Source organism: Pseudonaja textilis, chromosome 1 (genome assembly GCF_049901715.1).
Source record: "Pseudonaja textilis isolate UNSWEBS1 chromosome 1, rPseTex1.2, whole genome shotgun sequence".
Taxonomy (NCBI): domain Eukaryota; kingdom Metazoa; phylum Chordata; class Lepidosauria; order Squamata; family Elapidae; genus Pseudonaja; species Pseudonaja textilis.
Genome location: NC_141990.1, coordinates 288,432,090 through 288,448,317, shown reverse-complemented (window position 1 = coordinate 288,448,317; position 16,228 = coordinate 288,432,090). Strand labels below are relative to the sequence as shown.

Below are 16,228 nucleotides of genomic sequence, written 5' to 3'. Positions count from 1 at the left end.
AATTCAGAAATAAAATTACATCCATGTAGTGTTTTATATAGATCCATATAGACATGCATATATTGATTATATTGCAAAAAAGAGCTTTTGCTTTATTTCTACATTTTATTTATTTTTTGTTTTATTTATTTTTTATATTTCATATTTCTAGACAACCCATCTGCCACAAGGAGGGGCGTTTTAACACTTTGAACATTGGCATTCCTATTTGGCTTTCATTGTGAGCCTACTATATATATTTTGGACAGTACTTGACCTTATTTTCCAAAATGTTTCTATATTTTCACATTTAAAACCTTAGAAAGACTTTGCAATTTTTTAGATTTCTGATCACATTCATTAATTTTGGGTAATGGTTTCTCATGCTGTTTATTTAAGCAATTTTACTACTTTTGATTTATGTTTTTATATTTTGTTATATATCTTAAATGCTTTGTACTTGCCATTATAAGCTTCCTAGCAAATCTTATGGCTAGTATTAAGCTATATTTTAGTATATTAGCTACTTCACCTTCATGTTATTATCTGCTTTATTAATGTGAATGAGGTAAAATGATGTTTACACACGTAAAATTGCAATAATATATTTGTGGGCTAAGTTTTATACATTTTTACTTTAAAATCCTTATAAACACTTTAGAAATATTAGATTTCTATCAGGCATTATTTTTGCATATTGTTTTCACATGCTATATTTAGGTAAAACTAATAAGAATAGGATGACTGATCCCAATGAAATACAGTTAGTCCTCAACTTATGATCAATCATTTAAAGACTATTCCAAGTTATAACAGACCCCTAAAAGTTCTTCCTTATGATTTAGTTCTAAAGTTCTGATGTCTGACTCCCCCTCAGAATCACATGACCACATTTCATGTCCTTGGCAACTGGGTTGCATTTATGGCTATTTGCACATAATTATGTGACCATGAAGTATGACATTTTTGCCAAAACCCAGTGTTTATTTCTACTGTTTGGCAAATATGTCACATGGTGAACAAGGGGTTTTCTTAATGAAAGTAGCATTCACTTAACAACTGCCATACATAAGATCATGAAAGCATGTCAGTCACATGCTTGATTCCCTTTTTGATGTCATGAGGGTGGGCTCTGTTACAGTCATAAATTGAGGACTACTTGTAAAGGAATTGGAAAGAATTATCAGGCTGAAAACTTAAATTACAAAGCTCTTCTTAGTGAAACACAAATGATCAGTCAGATAAATTTTAGGAGTAAATTAGGAATAAAATGAATGATGTGGTATAATCCATGAGAGAAAGATATCTATCTATGGTCTTTACAAATCGCTACATTTGCAGATGATTCTATTAGTTTGGAAAGAGATCACTATATGTGAGCCATTTTTACATGTTTGTTTTTCATTTAGTCTTATAATGACAATGCACATAAACTAACTGCACAGTCACAAACTGCGACCTACCTTTGTTTTCAATCACTTATGATGCTTTAATCACTGCTGTGTCATCTTTCAAAGCAGGGATCTCCAGGGCTACATTTTTAACTCTGCCTTTTAAATTATTTTTGATTCCTTTAGGGAAGTTTGCAGCGCAGTAGAATTGCCATCAGCTGCACTTCTAGAAGCATTGCAAGATTCATTTAAATCCCACAAAATGAGTAAAAGATGAAAAATTAAACAGTACAAACTCAAAGCATGAAAAGAAACATTAAGGATCTGAAACAATCCACAAAGCTGTTAAACATTCAAAGTTGAGGCCATGTCCCAGTCATTAATTCAGCTGTCATAAAGTAGAGAGTATAAACATACAAGAATAAAGCCAGTTCCCCAAAGAGCACATTTAAAATGTTATCAGCTCTTAACAGCTTTCTACTCAAAAGTGGGCTGGTTCACACTGATACCTTTTGTAAATACTGTATGTAGGGCATAATAGTTGGCACAAGATATTTCTTTATCATTAAATAAGTCATATGGAGGGGAATGTAAAATAGCCTATATGCTGTCCAGACAGTTTAGAGTTAATGGGATTTGGGATAGTTAGTTAGGAATTATGAGCTGTCCCCTTAAGGGAATGCATCATGGTAAATGTAGTTAAGGCATCCTGGGAAATGTAATCCATGTCATGTGGTCACATCTGTAATCCCGATTGGTCACTAAATTGACCCTTGTTGGGTTGGGGGAGGCTCCCTCACTCTAGCCTGAATCCTTTACCATGCAGTCACTTCAATCATGGGGATGAGAGTTTATTATCTTTCTACACCACAATTCAGATATGCAAAGGATTGGACATTAAGAAAAACCTCATCATAAATGTGAGTTGACAGGATGCCTGATGAACCAATAAAAAAGACTTTGTATGGATGCTTTGTGGAGTTGATCTGTCTGCTTTATGCCATCCAAATATTAATAAGCAGAACAGTAGAAAGATAATTTAATTTTGATTCTTGGAAGCAGTAAAAAGATAAAGTTAAAATAGAAAGATAAACACAAAGATATTTTGAAGCTAGGAGTAAATGTGCATGCTATTCCTTTGTTCCTCAAACCTGGCATCGTGGTGGCAAATTCACCTTTTCTCTTCAGCAAAAGAAGTGTCTCAAATTACAACTTCTAACTCAGAAAGAACCAATTTGCAAAACAAAGGGAGGGGCCAGGTATTCCTCATCCATCCCTGTATTCATCCAATTACAAACCGTTTCCAAACGCAATGAGAAAGTTTCAGAAATCTTGCTGGTATTTCTAGGAAGCAATTCACATTTCTTTCTTTTTTTAAAAAAAACAAATTTTATTAATTTTCAAAGACAATACACAAACAAACAAAACATAAAACATAAAAACATAAAACATCTTTTCTGAAAGCTGCTTATTAAGTTTTAACAAAGCAAATAAAACATCTTATTTGAGTACAACATAGTTCCAGGTTATCACATTTTCATACAGACACAATTTCATATGCATATTCATCTTATATATTCAACTTCATATCTTATTACTCTTTTTCCAACTTCTCACTATTTCTCCCTTTGCTTCTTTTAATTTTCTTTTATGGTTATCTCATTTTCTTCTTATTCAATTATATTTCTTTTACCTAGATTTCTATATCTTTTTATTCATTGTACTTATACTTTCGTCTGTCTTGTTTATAATTTCATATGTTCTCTTCCAACATTCTTCCAAAATTTTATTAATTTTCAATAAGCAAACATAGACAAACCAAACACAAAACATGAAAACATAAAACTTTTTGGAAAGCGGCTTAGCCCCGGGTTACATCTTTTTATACAGACATAATTCAAATTCATGCTCACCTTATATACCATTTCATATCTTTTTTAGCATTCTGTATTTTTTATATGTCTTCTCCTCTCTTTTCACTCTCTTAATTCTATTTTATTTATTTCATCTCAATTTAAATCATTATACTTTTATCTTTTGTCCGTTCTTTTTCAATTATCTATTTATCTTTTCTCTTTAATACAAAATTTCTCCTGTAATCACTGATTGAAGTGTGACGCCTTTCTATCTTTCCCCTAAATTTAACACTTAAAATAATATATAATTTCCATTCTGATTCTGCTTAGTACATTCTACATACTACATTTTAAAATAAGAAAATAATAAGTTTATAATGTAGTTAAAACAATGTTCCATAGCAAATTAAACTCTATCATTAAATCATAAACATTTTACACATTCCCTTTAATATTTTATTAACTCATATAATATTCCAATTTTCTAACTCTATTTCAAATACAAATACTACAATACAATCTTATGTACTTTTGCAGAATCTCTTTTTAATTGTATTTTACCCTTTATCTCTGAAAAAACTTGTTTTTTAATATTTTGTTTCAAGCCTTTATGACTCCCTTCCCTTTTTCCCTTCCTTTCTTGTCGAATCTAGCCTTTTTAACCCCCCATCTCTTAATCTCCGCCCTCTTAGTCTCCCCTCTCTGTTGTATTCCTCTTTTCTGTTGCTTTCTGACATTGTATCAATTTTTCACCTTATTTTTCCCTTTCTTGGTTGTTTTTTTAAATCTTGTATTCTCCATTCTCTTTCCCCTCTTTCCCTTTTCTTCCTCAACTAAGATTATTTATTCACTAAAAATGGCTTCTTCTTCTTTCTACCCAGGTAGAAATCACCATTTCTAAGAAGTGAAAAACAGATCCAGAAGAGCCCCTGCCTTCTTGTTCCTCTTCTTTTAGCTTTTTGAATTCCATTTTCAATTCTTCAACCAACAATGCCATTGTAAGGTTTTTTTTTCTTAAACAACCCAAATATATTTTTTTTTCAAAAAATAGTTTCCAAAAGTCCCCAAAGTCACCAAGCAATGCAAATCAACACAAACTGATTCATTTATCACTTTCTTCTTTTGTTACTTTCTCTTCCTGGGGTAGAATTCAATTACAAAGTTCCAAAATGTATTTTTTAGAAGTCTTATTGCAGTTTATCTCTGATCTTATAAGCTCCAAGCAGTCTCCTCCAGCAAAGTCTTAATAAAAATTCTTTACCTCTCCCTTCCCACTTATAGCAAAAAGATTTTAATTTTTAAATTCCAATGTTCAGAAATCTTTAATGTCCCCTTGGCTTTAATTTTCAGATTTAATTACTTTCTGTTGCCAAAGCGGGTTTTTCCGATTTCCATCTGCTATCTCTGTAGGGAAGGAGAGTGAGAAGAAACAAACTTTCCCTTTTCACTTTCATCCACCGCTTTTTACAATCTTCTTAGGAACAATGTATCTTTAAAAAAGTTGAATTTCCAAGGTATTTAGATGTTACTTGTTGTTCTGGTTCAGCCAAAACCTTTCACTTTCTCAACTTCCTCCTGCACATTCTTGTCCGGTTGAAAGCTTCTTTGTGTTGGCCATTGCTGATTGCTGCTCCATCGCCTTTGGAAAAGGGAGTTAAGCCGGCTGAGGAGGTGGGTTGCGATTCTCCCGGACCCCTGCCTGGATCTCCCCTATCTTCAGTCACCTCTCTGGGGTAACTATAGCCTCCAAATCCAGCTGGATCTGGGGCACTCCAGCAGCAAGCGCAGCAGGAACTGCACACGATCGCGGATTCCTGCCGCTGCCGAAGCTTGCAAACCGGAAGTCCAGGCTTCACATTTCTTAAGCTGCTGCATCAAAAGCCAAAAGGGGCCCTTTTCTGCTCTGGCCATTTTATTGGGGGTCATAATTCATTACTGTCAGACCATCTTCAAAGCAAAGGAGCCCACCCACCCCCTCCCAAGACACAAGGCTAATTCAAGCAGCTATATGAACAAAAGAGCAATTTCTTTTTTGCTTAAAAAAACCTAGAGTTTATCAATCTTTACTAAAACATTTAACAGTATACCTCTGCATGCAACCTTTGGAAAGTTGTACCTTTGGAGTGTTGTATTCGATTGATGAATTTCTCTTACAGTGAGGACACAATAAATTCCTCTGGGGCTCACCCCCACACCCCCAGACTTAAGCAAAGCAGCCCACAGCACCATCTCGTGGTCTAGGAGAAATTTCCCAGAGAATTCAAAGACTTGTCTGCCAATTTTTATAAGAACTTGTTTACAATTTTTTATAAAAATTACAGGAACTTCCCCAAATTTAATCATGTTTAACCAATGAAAAATCCTCTTTTTTAAATTATTGTGGCAACATTAAGCAACTTAATGCAAGGTTCCAGTACTACCTGCAGCCTAACCTGTGCTTAGCAACAGTGTCTTCCAGACCTAGCAAGCAACACTAACAGGCAAACCTGCATTTTGCTCTCACATCTTCAGACTCAGCAACAATGCCTACTATAGCACCCACTTGTGTAGCAAGCACGCAACGCACTCTAAAAGCAACCATACTGTAAGGCACCTCCTATGTGCTCAAGTACTAAATTTTCCAAAATTTACCTTTTTCAATTTGAAGCATGACAACTTCTTCAGCCATGAAAGATGTCCCACATTGCTAGTTGACTTAGATGCCCTTCTCACATGGTGGAGAAACAGCGAAGAGTCCATCCAGTCAAGACTAGGTGACCCAAAACTCTAAGCACACGTCCAATGCTTTGAGGAGCTTTACAAAGAACACGAAGACTGAATTGAGGAAAGCACAAAAGCCCTCCAGGGAGTGCTCCTCGATGCGCTTCAAAAGGAACAAGGAGCAAGGGAGAATGCCACATCTGCACTAGGTCTTCAATCATAAGCAGCCTCCTCACACCATTCTAAGAAAGCCTCCTCCCTCTATCCCAAACCGGCTAGATCACAAGCAGGTTCCAGTGTCTCACACCAATTCTCTGCTGCTGGGACTCACCATCCCCCCAGCGCATCCTCCTGTCGCAGTGGCATATCTAAGGCCTCCAAAGTAGCAAGTTATGCTGATCAGGCTGCAGAAGCTGAAGTAGAAGCTGCTGTAGCAGACGCAGAGTTAGTGGAACTTACATTTCCAGGCGGGGAGTGTATTAGGAATATGAGTTACCTAACAGCTATTTGGGTTAGAAATATATAAACCAGGATAAACATTTTAAAACTATATCTTTAAGAAAATGCAAAACTGTAATTAGGTGTGGTTTCTCAAACGGCCATAAGATGGAGCCAGAAACCTGGGTTGTTTAGTATGAGTCTCAGAAGAGAGTGTGAGTGTATCTGTTTCCTTCTGTTGGAAAGTATTGCCGTTCCTCCATTTCATCATGTTTCATAGATCTGCTGCCAAACAAACATCTATTATTATCTCTTCCTCTCCCACTTTTTTAATCCCAAAGGTTTTCCTAGTAAATTTCATCTTTTGTATCTATGATAATTTGAATGATATCAGATATAATATTCCACCCTAATTGCAAGCTCTTTGTATTTTAATTAGTTCTTTTACAAATAACCTTGAATTGTGTGCATGTCCTTTCTTCATATCTTAATTGAGAATCCCTCTTTTTCCTTCAATTCTCCCCTTTAAATATTATCTTTTGATGTCTTCTGGGTGGTTATGTTTAATCTCAGGATTAAGCAGAAGCCCATGGTTGTCGTGAACAGCTTATCAGCTTCCAAGAGACATTTACAAGGAGAGAAAGGCTCTGGTTTTGATAGCAGTGATTGTATTTAGCTTGTAAGATACAGGGCTATTTATCTCCTGCCTGTGAAATGGGGTGGGGGTGGGGAAATGAATGGAGAACACTAGCGGATAACATACTAAATAAAAGTAAAAAGAAAGCTGTGAAGAAAAGAAGCAACCTTCTCATGGCACTCCCAAGTGGGAAAACGATACAAGAAATGGACTTACATTGTAAATCTTAAAATTTAAGCCTTTTGAGGAAGGAGATAAAAGAGGAAGGTGTGAGGTTAGCAATAGCAAGACAAGAAAGGAGACATCTGAAGGAAACTAGAATTTATTGTAGTACAAACTCTATAAATCTTAGGTGCTTGATTTTTAGAAGCACTTATACTCATTTCAGAGCTGAACAGTCAATACATAAGTGTTTGTTCCTGCTTTCTCTGGGGAATGAAAATTATCACTGCTAGAATGAAAATATTTTATGAACTTTATAATTATACCTCATACTTTTTTCCCCAAGAAAATACAAGGTAGCATATTTAACAAGTTTAATGTATCTCCTAACCTTTTGGTTATACTGTTTGACAAAATTGTGCAAGATTATGCATCCATTACACCTTAAGGCTACAATCTTGAACAAAATTTGCAAGCAAACAAAGCAGACTTATGCTGTAAAATTTGTATCTGGATATGTTTGCATTAGATTATGCTGTAAGGTTCCCCTTTGACAATTCTACAATGGATTCCGTTTATATGCTTAGTCTGAGTAATTTTCATAATTAACTTCTGGAAGATACTTCCTACACAGTAGCAGTGATATATGTATCCTCTGTAATGTATAGCTGGGTTCATCTTTATTTGACCTGATGACCATGTTAGAGACTATGTAGTCCTTCAAATGTTTTGGGACACAAACTTCTACCACCAGCAGAAAAAATATAAGAGTTGTAATCCAGTAACATCTCAAAGGCTACTAGATTTCCTATATCTAATTGATGTAATATAATAACAACAGCACCTAGACTAATATACTGCTTCACAGTGCTTTTACAGCCCTCTCTAAGCAGTTTACAGAGTCAGCATATTCTCCCAACAATCTGGGTCCTCATTTTACCCACTTCAGAAGGATGGAAGGCTGAGTCAACCTTGACCCTGGTGAGATTCAATTTGCCAAATTGCAGGCAGCAGAAGTAGCCTACAGTAATGCATTCTAACCACTGTGCCATCGCGGCTCATAATATAGGTTTTCCCCCAATTGTTTTTCCTTAATCCTAGCATCACTGTGAATATTCATTTGTTCCTTTAGATCAGGCATGTTATAAACAAGATGGTTGTCTGTTTGGATCTTAAAGTCCTATAAGATCTTATTCTCTCATTTGCAAAAGCTTCTCAACTTGATGGTCCAGTAGGTTTTTATCACATTCAAATGCAAACATCTGGCAAAGTTTCCAATGAATAATCTTGGCAACTTGGTCATGATGACGCCTATAATCAGTTTGTGAAATTGCTTCAGTCCCTGATTAAATGGTCAATTTTTTCAGTACAAAGGTGACATTTACTGTTCTACATGTTGAATTTTCACCTTCATGCAATTAAGGGGCAAAATTTGCTTTGGAGTCATTAAAATGCAAAGCAGAGCCTCTTCCACTATATATCAATGGAGATTGTGTGGAAAGAGTTCATAATTTTAAATTTCTAGGAACTCATATTTCCGACAACCTTACTTGGTCGGTCCACGCTATGGCCACTGCAAAGAAGGCCCAACAGCGCCTGCACTTTCTGAGGCTGCTGAAAAAGAGTGGTCTGAGTGAGAAGTTGCTGGTTACTTTTTACTGTTCTACCATCGAGAGCATTTTGGCATACTGTATAACAGTGTGGTATGTTGGATGCTCTGTAGTGGATAAGAAGATGCTCCAGAGAGTTATAAACACAACACAAAATATCATCGGTTGCTCTCTTTCTTCTTTGGAAGAGATTGTGAAGACCAGACTCCTATCTAGAGCACTAAAAATCTCCAGAGACCGTTCTCACCCTGGTCAATCATATTTCGAACTGTTACCATCAGGGAGATGCTATAAGTGTCTTAAAATGAGGACTAATAAACTGAGAAACAATTTCTTTTCCAAGGCAATAATTGTCTTGAATCACACAATGCATATGTGATTTAGCCCTATGTATATAATGACATTTTTAAACTATCTAACTTACTATATGTTTTAGATAGATTTTAGACTAGGTTTTAAATTATTATTATTTTAATTATTTTAATTTTTAAATACTCTGTAGTGTGATTGTGATGTGGTGTTTGGGGCACTGTGCTGGAGTAGCTTTCAAATTTCATTGTATTTGTAGAATGCAACGACAATAAAGGTATTCTATTCTATTCTATTCTATTCTATTCTATTCTATTCTATTCTATTCTATTCTATTCTATTCTAAAATAAAACTTTCAGTTTCTTTCTTTAACACTCCTGATCTTAACCAACTCCATATGGGTTTTAAGTCAGCTTTTCCCTCTCTATTCTTCAATTAACAAATCAGTTTTCAATTGTTTATTTTCTGTATTCAATTTCCATCTTTGTTATTTTAAGAGGTTTCTTTGACTGGCTTCCTTCAGCAAGGGTTCTTGGTTTTTTTTAACATAGTCACTCAGGTCATGTTTTTCTTTGACCACAGTTTGTTTTACCTATAGAAATTCTCTAATCTTTTCACTTCTTGGTAAATACGGATGATCAATATTTGATACTTTGATTTTGGATACAAAGTATGGTGCGTTGTCATTAGTTTTCTTTCAATCCAAGTTACCAAGTTCCATTTGGGTCCAGTCAACTATTCCTGCTTTATATTGAACAACATGGACAACCCAGTTTACTATTAATTGTTGTTGTTGCTATTGTTGTTCGTCGCAAAGTTGTGTCTGGCTCACCGTGTTAGTAACAGCAATTAGTAATAATAATTAGTAACAGTAATTAGTAATAGTAACAAATTATTGTTACTATTACTAATTAACTGATCGCAACATGTGAAGTCACAGATGCCAGTTTGTTACGGGTGTTGGCCTTTATAAACATTGAGTTCTTCCCAAGAACCCAGGATGTCATGATGTATTGTGATTTATATGCAGATCCAAGCAGAGTGGTTTTTTACAATTGACAGATGGAAATGTTGTTAACATGAAGAATTTCTACGTGCCATACAGTATTTTTTGGGTATTGAATCCAAGATATTGATAACCACTCAGATCACTGTGGCTGGTTTATAGCAATAGCACTTAGCCTTATATATAGTGGCACCTCATTCCTTACTTCCCTCCATGTATCTATAGTTCCGTTAAGCAGTGGCCCCCAACCTTTTTTGAACCAGGGACTGGTTTCACGATTATTTATTCTTCTGTGGACCGGTACCTGAGTAACGTGAGACTCCACCACCATCAGGATGGCTCTTCGTTTGAAGCCGCCCCCCCCTTTGACGAAACTAAGGCGCAAGCACCCAAACGCCACTTTCCAACCCAAAACCCAGAAGCATCGTCTGGCGGCAAGTGCCGCCAACTGCCGCCTTCTACTACTAGTCCCTAAAGCAGCACGGAGCTGCTTTAGCCGGGCTTCTCTCTCCCTTCTCAGTCTCTCTCACCTTCCTCAGTGACCCGTCGCCCTTCTTCTTTTCAGCCTCCGGCAAAAAAAAGAAAAAACTTGGCACAGCCGGCTAGAAAGCACATCCAAATTCCTCGCAGCTTCCCACCTCCGCCTGCGAGGAAGTGGGCAGTGGGGGGGGGGGGGGCGAGGGGTGCAAGCGTGGGCTGGGAAGCGCAACTGGTCAGGGAATGACCTTCCCTGGGAAAGTTGGAGGCGCAGCCACCGCCGCAGGTGCTGCTGCTTCCTTGCGCCCTGGCGACGGATGCCGTGGCGCTCTTTCAGCTCCTGTGCTCAATCTGTTCCTCCAGGTTGTGGTGCAGCAGCAACAGCAACAGCTTTATCTGCGCACATGCGTGTGCATGGTTGACGGGGGAGAAGGAGAAGGAGAGGAAAAGGGAGACTAGTGCTGGGCATACCATAGTGCTCTTTTCTCCCTCTCTCTCCCTTGCAGGGCCCAAGCTTTGCAGCCTGGTAAAAGATCCACGGACCGGTACCAGTCTGGGGACCGGTGGTTGGGGACCCCTGCCATTAAGGACTACATGTTGAGTGTGATTTGTCAGCAAATAACAAATACATCTGGTGATGATATTGTCTATCATATTTTTTAAGCTTATCAAGAAATAGGTTTGTCAAATTCAGGATCCACTCTGAATTATTTCAACTGAATTCAACTGAAGTAACTATTCTGAAATAATTTCCTACCTGTTGCTGACCAAAAGTCCATAAATTGAATTATTGTTCAATGCAATTTTGCTATAAAAGTAGAAACAACATAGCATATTGAACGTCCGCAAGCTACTTTATCACTGTCTGTTATCATGATCATGATAAGTTTAAATAAACTTATTTAAAATAAGTTTAAATAGGCTGACCAACATATATCTTCCACTTCTGGATTGGATGAGATAATTTAACTGTTTTTTCATTGCTATGTTTTAATTCAAAGCACCTTAAGACTCTAAGGTATTTTTCAAACTGAATAAATAAAATTATATCTTATGGAGTTTTCAAAATAAAAACAGAAACATAAAACTACATTTGTTGCACTTACAGTAAATATAAATTTGTATACATTCCTTATTGCTTCAAACAGTTTTTGTCAAAGCATCAGACAGAAACTATTAGAAGAAGTAAGGAAATGTGCAAAAAACAGTGTAAATATTTATGATTTTAAATACTCATGATTGTTTTTGCTTTGTATTATATTAAATGAACTGAATTATTCAATTATATCCCATTATTAATGAATAAGAAAAGCCACAAGTAGCAATTTTAATAGTGCCAAATAATGTTGACAGTAGTTTGCAACAATGTGCATTAGACTGTTTTTTTTTAGAACACCCATAATCTACAGGAATATTCTAACACATGTAGATTATAGGCTACTTTTTTTTTCATTCTCTGAAGAATCAGATTATATTCAGAGGTGCATGTGATTTCTTCTTCATTACCTGCATCCAATATTTGTGCCATTCTTGTTCTCTAACAATTGACATAACAGAAAGTATATTATTGATCAGCATGATGAATATGATCTAATAACTTTTCTTTTAAAAATTGGAAGATATTTAAGTCATCTCTTCATTGTTGCAAGGTGAGTTATAGAATCATTTCTTCACCAAATATATTTTACAGCTCCTACATCAGGATCTAAGGATAATAATTTTTAAAAGGAGAAAGACATCTTTATTTAGAGATTTACCTGAAGGGTAATGTTCATTAACTGGCCATCCATCTACCTGAAGTGTTGCATTACCACCGTTTCGGGTAAAACGCACAACATGGTATTTGCCATCATTCACAGGAGTGCTCTCTTCTTTGATAGAGATATCTACTGTGCCAATATTGAAGACTACACCAATTTTGCCTTGTTCCTATGAAGGAAAGAAAAGAATTGCGGGTAAATTCTGGAAGCAGAGTCACAGAGTCACAAAGAACGGTTGAAAGATAGACATATTTCAGTCAAAATAATATGAACATACACAAAACGACAATACAGGACATATTTGCCTTTGTAAGTCATATGATATAAGACTTGATAGAAAGCATGAAAAAATATCTACATCAGATGAAGCATGGTGACTGAGTGTCTTAAAGATGCTGGATTTGTCGGCCGGAGAAGACTGGCTTTTTTAGTCTGCCTTACCACTGCATGACAGAGTGGGTTCCCATCACTCACCTCAGCTTCTGCCAACCTAGCAGTTTGAAAGCATGCAAATACATAAATAGGTACCACTCTAGTGGGATTAATAGCAGAAACAAGAATCCAACTGGCAGCGGACTGGCCAAAAGCAAGACAAAACTGGTATGGGGAAAACCCTGATGACACTGACACTCCCGCAGAACTTTGTTGGCTGCTCTGTGTATGGAGTACACACAGACACACACAAATGGGGTACCCTGGATAGGGAGTGAGTATATCCTGAATGATCTTAGCAGCCAAACCACCAGTCTGTAATAACATTGTAGACTTCTGGTTTTCATGTACCAATGCTATATACTATATAAACAAATATAATCTGCATCAATTGTACCCTAGACTCATTTATTTCTCTAATCCTTTTAAAATCCTATTTTACTCGACTGGTATCAGAAATCGTAACAATATAACATTTAACATGAAAATGAGCATCTGCTTCTCATCTTAAACAAGACAATATTGATCCCATCTGCACCTTTTATTCCATACAGTTACTTCAAAGCCTGAACAAAAATTATACTTTGAAGAGCAATATTACAAAAGCCAATTTTATAGCCAGAAGGACTTATATGTGGCCAATAAAAGAAAACTGAACACATAAGGTAAAAATGGAACGCATAAGATAAAGCACAGAGAAGATGCCAATTTCCTAGGACTGAATCCATCTGTCCTGCTGGTGTCCAATTAGCATTTTGATAAAGTTGCATCGTCACTTTAGAATCATATTACAGTAATATTACCATAGAAATGGATCAGGAAAGAATGAATATATTAACAAAACACTTCACATGAGTATAGTTGATAGTAACACATAAGATTTCTATATGAACTGGTCCTGGATTATTCCTGGCCTCTTCACTTAAAACTGATTGGATAAAAGATGATCAGAAAGACGATGGGATCCTGTGATCCCATTACACAGACTGAATCTAATGTATTTCTAATTCTGTGAAAGAAGAAGAATAAACATAGCAATGGAATATGCATATTTTTCTGGGGATTGACATCACATGGGGAAAATAGAATTCATTGTACAACCTTTTTTTATAATTGTTCAATAACTTCTATTGACGTTTGCTGAGAACATTATTTGGATTTCCTTTGGATGGCCCATCATAGAATGGAAAAGAGGATGGTGTGAAACTAGGTGGCTGTGATGTCAACTGAGCCATGGGGGACAAAAGAATGAAAAGAGGATAAAAGGAAAGAGAAAAAAAAGTGTGTGTGTGTGCATCTCTCTCTGTGTGTGTGTGTGTGTGAACAAACAAAGGTAGATAAAATATAGAAGAAGGAAAGATTAAAAACAGGTCTGAGGAACCAAGAGTCACATCAGGCCAGGACTAGGATAATTAAGCTGGCTGGATAAGAGCCAAGTAAAACTGACTGTAGTGAAATGAACAATGGAGAGTGAACTCAAACCTCATCTTGGGACTGTGTGAAAATATGTGATAATGGTGGCAGAAGAAAAGTACAAGCATAAATGAAGCAATCATAGGAAAAGATAACAAGGATTAAATTATCTGTTCTTAGAGCAGGAGTCAGAGAATTGAGAAGTATCCCTCATGGAATAAGACATTCTCCTGTTCCTGACCTAGGTAGTGAAAGGGACACGAGGGCTGATTGTTTTATTACTAAAAAATGCAACTGGGATGTGTGGTTGTGGTATGAATATAGCTGCGAGGTGGGGTTGGATACATCGGGTGCAATTGGACCATTACTATATGGCACAATCGGCTGACTAGAAGAAGGCTGATAAAGAGCTAAAGGGAAAGAGATGGAAGAAGACCATCATTATATACTGCTGCAGTTGACTTAAGGACTCTCAATAGTTCATACATATACATGTATAATTAAAATATACATGAGAAAGAATTTAAAATAAAAGAACAATAAAAAATAAACAGCATCGTTCCCCAAATAATCTACAAAATCTTATTTAAACTACAAAAGACAGGGAGGGACCCAATCTAATTTTAACCAGGAGGCTATTTCAAAGGAGCAGTTCCTCCAGGCCGTGTTCTCCCTCATTTCCAGAAAGTGCTATTTCTCCAGAAAAGATTACATAGGTCAAGCCATTTCCATCTGAACAACTGTACCAGAATATTTTTATTACTGATTATTGTTATTTTGTATCACTGTTTTTATTATAACTTAAATCTACATATACATTGCCTAGAGTCCAACTAAGATGACGGATATATCCCATAATTAAGATAAATTAAATTAAATCTCTGGAATATAAAATTAAACAAAGAGGACTTGTTAGGAATTTTTTTCATTCCCACCTGCATGCATGTTTTATTTGTCTTACTTCAGTTCTACTTTATTAGTCTCTCTCTCTCTCACACACACACATATACACAAAAGGCACCATTGGTTCCTCAGCATGAATTTTTAATGGATTCATGAATTATAAAAGCAGCTGTAGTGCTGTAAAAAACTCTGACACCTTACTTGATGAAACTAGGTATCTGCTCTCTGTTAAGTTTGGCTGACAATGTTCATGTAACAGTAAGATTTCTAATAACATATATCATTTCATTCTTCCTTTCAAGTTGATAAAAACTGCCTCAATGTGGCGAATATTTCTTCTACTGCTACATTTCTCATACTCCTGATGGACCTTTGTCAAGAGAGGCCGGTCAAAACATTTCAGGGTAGGATATAGAATATAGGATACGATAAAGATATGTTATTAATTTCTGACACTGGAGTCAGGGGTGGGATTCAACGGATCTTACTACCAGTTCAGTACTTACGTTTTTCTCTTCAGAGTTCTATAGAGCCAGGAAGAACCGGTAGCATCCCACCCCTGTATGGAGTTCTATGTACAAGAAGCAGTAAGAAAGAACCATTGCATATTTCCCTTGACTATATGCAGGCAATCTCCGATATATGACTGATCGCTTAATGACCATTCAAAGTTATGATGGACTTTCCCAGAGATACTTGTGATTCATTTTTGTAGATGAATGGCTATACACACACCCACTGTCAGGTCCACCATCGTGTCCTGCCATTTTGTTGGAAGCAGGGTGGGAGGAAGGGGGAATGCCTTCAGAGACAAAGTGGAGTCCCTCCCAGATGAGTCCAGCCTGAGTTCAAGGCCATAGTGCCCTGAGGATGAACAGTTATCTGCCTTGCTCCTCAAAGTTTCCATAACAAACTTGTGGGATACACATTGGCTGATGGTGGACTGGTCAGGGTGACTGGTTTTGGGGAAACAAAAGAATGCTGTGTGTTTTTCAAGGGTTTTTTTTTTTCAGATTTTGCCTTGCTTTCCTGCAATCACTTTCTCTCAGAAAAGGTTCTTTTGATTCAACTTAATGGATTGAAGAGTCTTGCTTTCCTATGGGACTAGCTGTGTCAGGTCCTTACACGCATGGTCCTGTGATTGCATTTTGGAT

The 16,228-nt window shown here is 36.5% G+C and overlaps 1 protein-coding gene across 20 annotated transcripts in view; it reads right to left on the bottom strand.

Moving 5' to 3' along the window:
• NRXN3 (neurexin 3) overlaps positions 1 to 16,228 on the bottom strand; it is a 1,274,597-nt gene that overhangs the window by 146,083 nt on the left and 1,112,286 nt on the right. For all 20 annotated transcript variants that reach the window (XR_015741112.1, XR_015741113.1, XM_087922067.1 and 17 more), the window contains one exon: positions 12,324 to 12,495. Coding sequence is in view for 18 of the 20 variants with exons in the window: in XM_087922067.1 (XP_087778193.1) it covers positions 12,324 to 12,495 (172 nt within the window). In the remaining 2 variants the exon portion in view is untranslated. The remainder of the gene's footprint in view (positions 1 to 12,323; positions 12,496 to 16,228) is intronic.